This window comes from Sceloporus undulatus, unplaced genomic scaffold (genome assembly GCF_019175285.1).
Source record: "Sceloporus undulatus isolate JIND9_A2432 ecotype Alabama unplaced genomic scaffold, SceUnd_v1.1 scaffold_4328, whole genome shotgun sequence".
Taxonomy (NCBI): Eukaryota; Metazoa; Chordata; class Lepidosauria; order Squamata; family Phrynosomatidae; genus Sceloporus; species Sceloporus undulatus.
The window spans coordinates 1,030-3,706 of NW_024807248.1; the positions used below are offsets into that span (position 1 = coordinate 1,030).

Sequence of the window (2,677 nt, forward strand, 5' to 3'; positions counted from 1 at the left end):
GATCCCCCGTGGATAACAAAATCCGTGGATGCTCAAGTCCCATTAAATATAATGCCATAGCAAAATGGTGTCCTTTATAACAAATGGAAAATCAAGGTTTGATATTTGAAAGTTAGTGTAGTGTTTATTGGCCATCCTTCTGTAGAAGGTTTAGAGCAGCGTATCTGTTTAGAGAATGTGGCATTTCTTACGGTCAGTTTGCTTGGGATTCTGTGTAGATTATTCTGCCAGAGGGAGAAGGCAGCAAGGGAAGATCCTCTTCTTTATGCCTACCATAGAAATGCAGTGGGCTAGTCAACATAAATTGCAGGCCTGTTACAGTTGTTTGGGCTTAATTTTGAGTTTGAGGTTGATAAAGAAAGACAGACTCCTACTGATCATTCTTTGCTAAGTGTGGAGTCCTACTGTTTAAGTACAGTTTTCCAGAGAACGTTGCTAAATGTTGCTCTGCTGCAAGAAGTATTTACTATGGTCTTGGCTGAAAAAGGGGGGATTTCACTGTCAAGGTAAGTTCTGATAGCCATATGTTTATGTGTCTTGATTTCTCTAATCCCCCCCCCTCCCTTTTCTTTTAATCTGTAGAGTGTGTGGTGTTTGTCAACATGGCCGTGCCTTTTGTAGAAGATTGGGACTTGGTGCAAACACTTGGAGAAGGTGCATATGGAGAGTGAGTATATGCAGCTTAAGTTACAGCATTTAACACAGCTTGTGGAGGACTAGGCTGAGGACTTGGATGATGTTTTCCTGAAACGGATGACCAAACATTGGGAAAGGGAAGATGTAGTAATAATGAGGGATTTCAAATATTCTGATATTTGTTGGAAGTCAAACTCTGCCAAGAATATACGATCCAACAAATTCCTCACTTGTCTTGCAGTCACTTTCAAGGTGGAAGAGGCAACAAGAGGATCAGCTATTTTAGATCCGATCCTAACCAACAGGGATGACCTGGTTAATGGGGTGGAAGTAGTGGGATCTGTACTATATTTTCCTGGGGTTTGAAACCCATGTTGACTTTTTGTGATTATGGCATTGCCTTCTAGATGTTCACAGACTCTCTGTTTAATGATCTGCTCCAGAATCTTTCCTGGTATTGATGTCAGACTAACTGGACGATAGTTGTTGGGATCCTGCTGTTTTCTAGAGGGAAAGGTTATACTGTGGATTGCAGGCAAAGTTTAGAGTAATACCTAACTTTAACAATGGCTCCATACAGACTGGCCAAAATAAAGCTGCTTCGGGTCACTTTGGAGATATGCTGTTTTAATGATACATGCGTCCTAAGAGGTCGGAAGCCATACCAAAGCCACACTCCAGTCCTAAGGAGTGCAGCATAGCTTTGGCGCAGCTTCCGGTCACTTAGGATGCAGGCATCATTAAAACAGCATACTTCCAAAGTGACCCGAAGCAGCTTTATTTTGGCCTGTCTGTATGAGCCCAATAATTTCTGAGGTAGAAAGATTTTCTGAAATCCTGCTTTCTATCCCGCTCCCCCAGAGTTCAACTGGCAGTGAACCGGCGCACCGAAGAAGCCGTTGCGGTCAAAATTGTTGATATGAAACGTGCTATTGAATGCCCAGAACAGATTAAGAAGGAAATCTGCATCAACAAAATGTTAAATCACGAGAACGTAGTCAAGTTCTATGGACATCGACGGGAAGGCACTGTTCAGTATCTCTTCCTGGAATACTGCAGTGGAGGGGAGCTGTTTGATCGAATAGGTACAGAAGATTTTTTTGTTTGTTTTCCCATTATTTAGTAATTTCCTTAAAAATTTCCACGGCTCACTCCTTTCCATCTTTAATTTCTGCTCCAAGAAATTGGTATCTCCCAATAATTTGTGTTTGCAGTGGTATTCTGCTTTTATTCTCTAGAAAAGATTATTCTAAAGGCACATTACATCTTTTTTTATGGGACTGCTGAAACTGAACAAGATTTTTGGTCCAAGTGCGTTTGTTCTTCTGCATAGTATTGTAATTCTTCATGTGCCACATTGCTGTTTACACTATTAAAGAAATTAAAAAAAAACAGATGTAAACATGTTCTAAACCATTTGACTCATGTTTATAAAGCTCAAAATTGGAGTTCTATAAATGTATAAATTGTAAAAATTATGAATAATTGAATATAATTGCATATATTGTATACTTGTATAGCCAGTTACACAATATATACTACGCTACATAATAATACCTCTTATGCACTAATACTGTAAAACAAATTTTTGATTTGGGAGTAACCTTTTTTAAAATCTTAGGGAAATTAATACTTTTTTATTTGTTTTTAAGCAAAAGATCATTGATTTATGATACAGGAAACATTTTTTTTTAAAAGTTCAACTTTCATATGCCTAATGTATACTGCCTATTACAGCGTACCTGAGTTTTAAATGTTTGAGCTTGGTTATTGTAATCTTTCAGGGACTTGTAAATATATTGGAAACAAAGGGGCAAAACAGATGGCAGATGGATCGGGTCCGTGGCAACCTCTCTGAAAGCGGGCCACAGCCACAGGACCCAGGGGTAGACAACCTGCGGCCCGCGGGCCGGATGCGGCCCAGCAAGGCCTTGGGACCAGCCCCTGCCCGGTCCTGCCGCCGATTGCCGCTGGGGCCTTTGGTGTCTCGCGCGAGGGGCATGGTGGGGCAATTGTCTATAGAAGCCTCAGAAACATGCAT

The 2,677-nt window shown here is 40.6% G+C and overlaps 1 protein-coding gene across 1 annotated transcript; it reads left to right on the forward strand.

Moving 5' to 3' along the window:
* The first annotated feature begins 438 nt into the window (after window positions 1–438).
* Window positions 439–1,949, forward strand: LOC121918105 (serine/threonine-protein kinase Chk1-like). Its single transcript, XM_042444209.1, has 2 exons — window positions 439–667; window positions 1,498–1,949. Exons 1-2 carry the CDS (start codon window positions 603–605, stop codon window positions 1,757–1,759), a joined length of 327 nt encoding a protein of 108 aa, XP_042300143.1. The 5' UTR covers window positions 439–602; the 3' UTR covers window positions 1,760–1,949.
* Window positions 1,950–2,677: the final 728 nt, after the last annotated feature.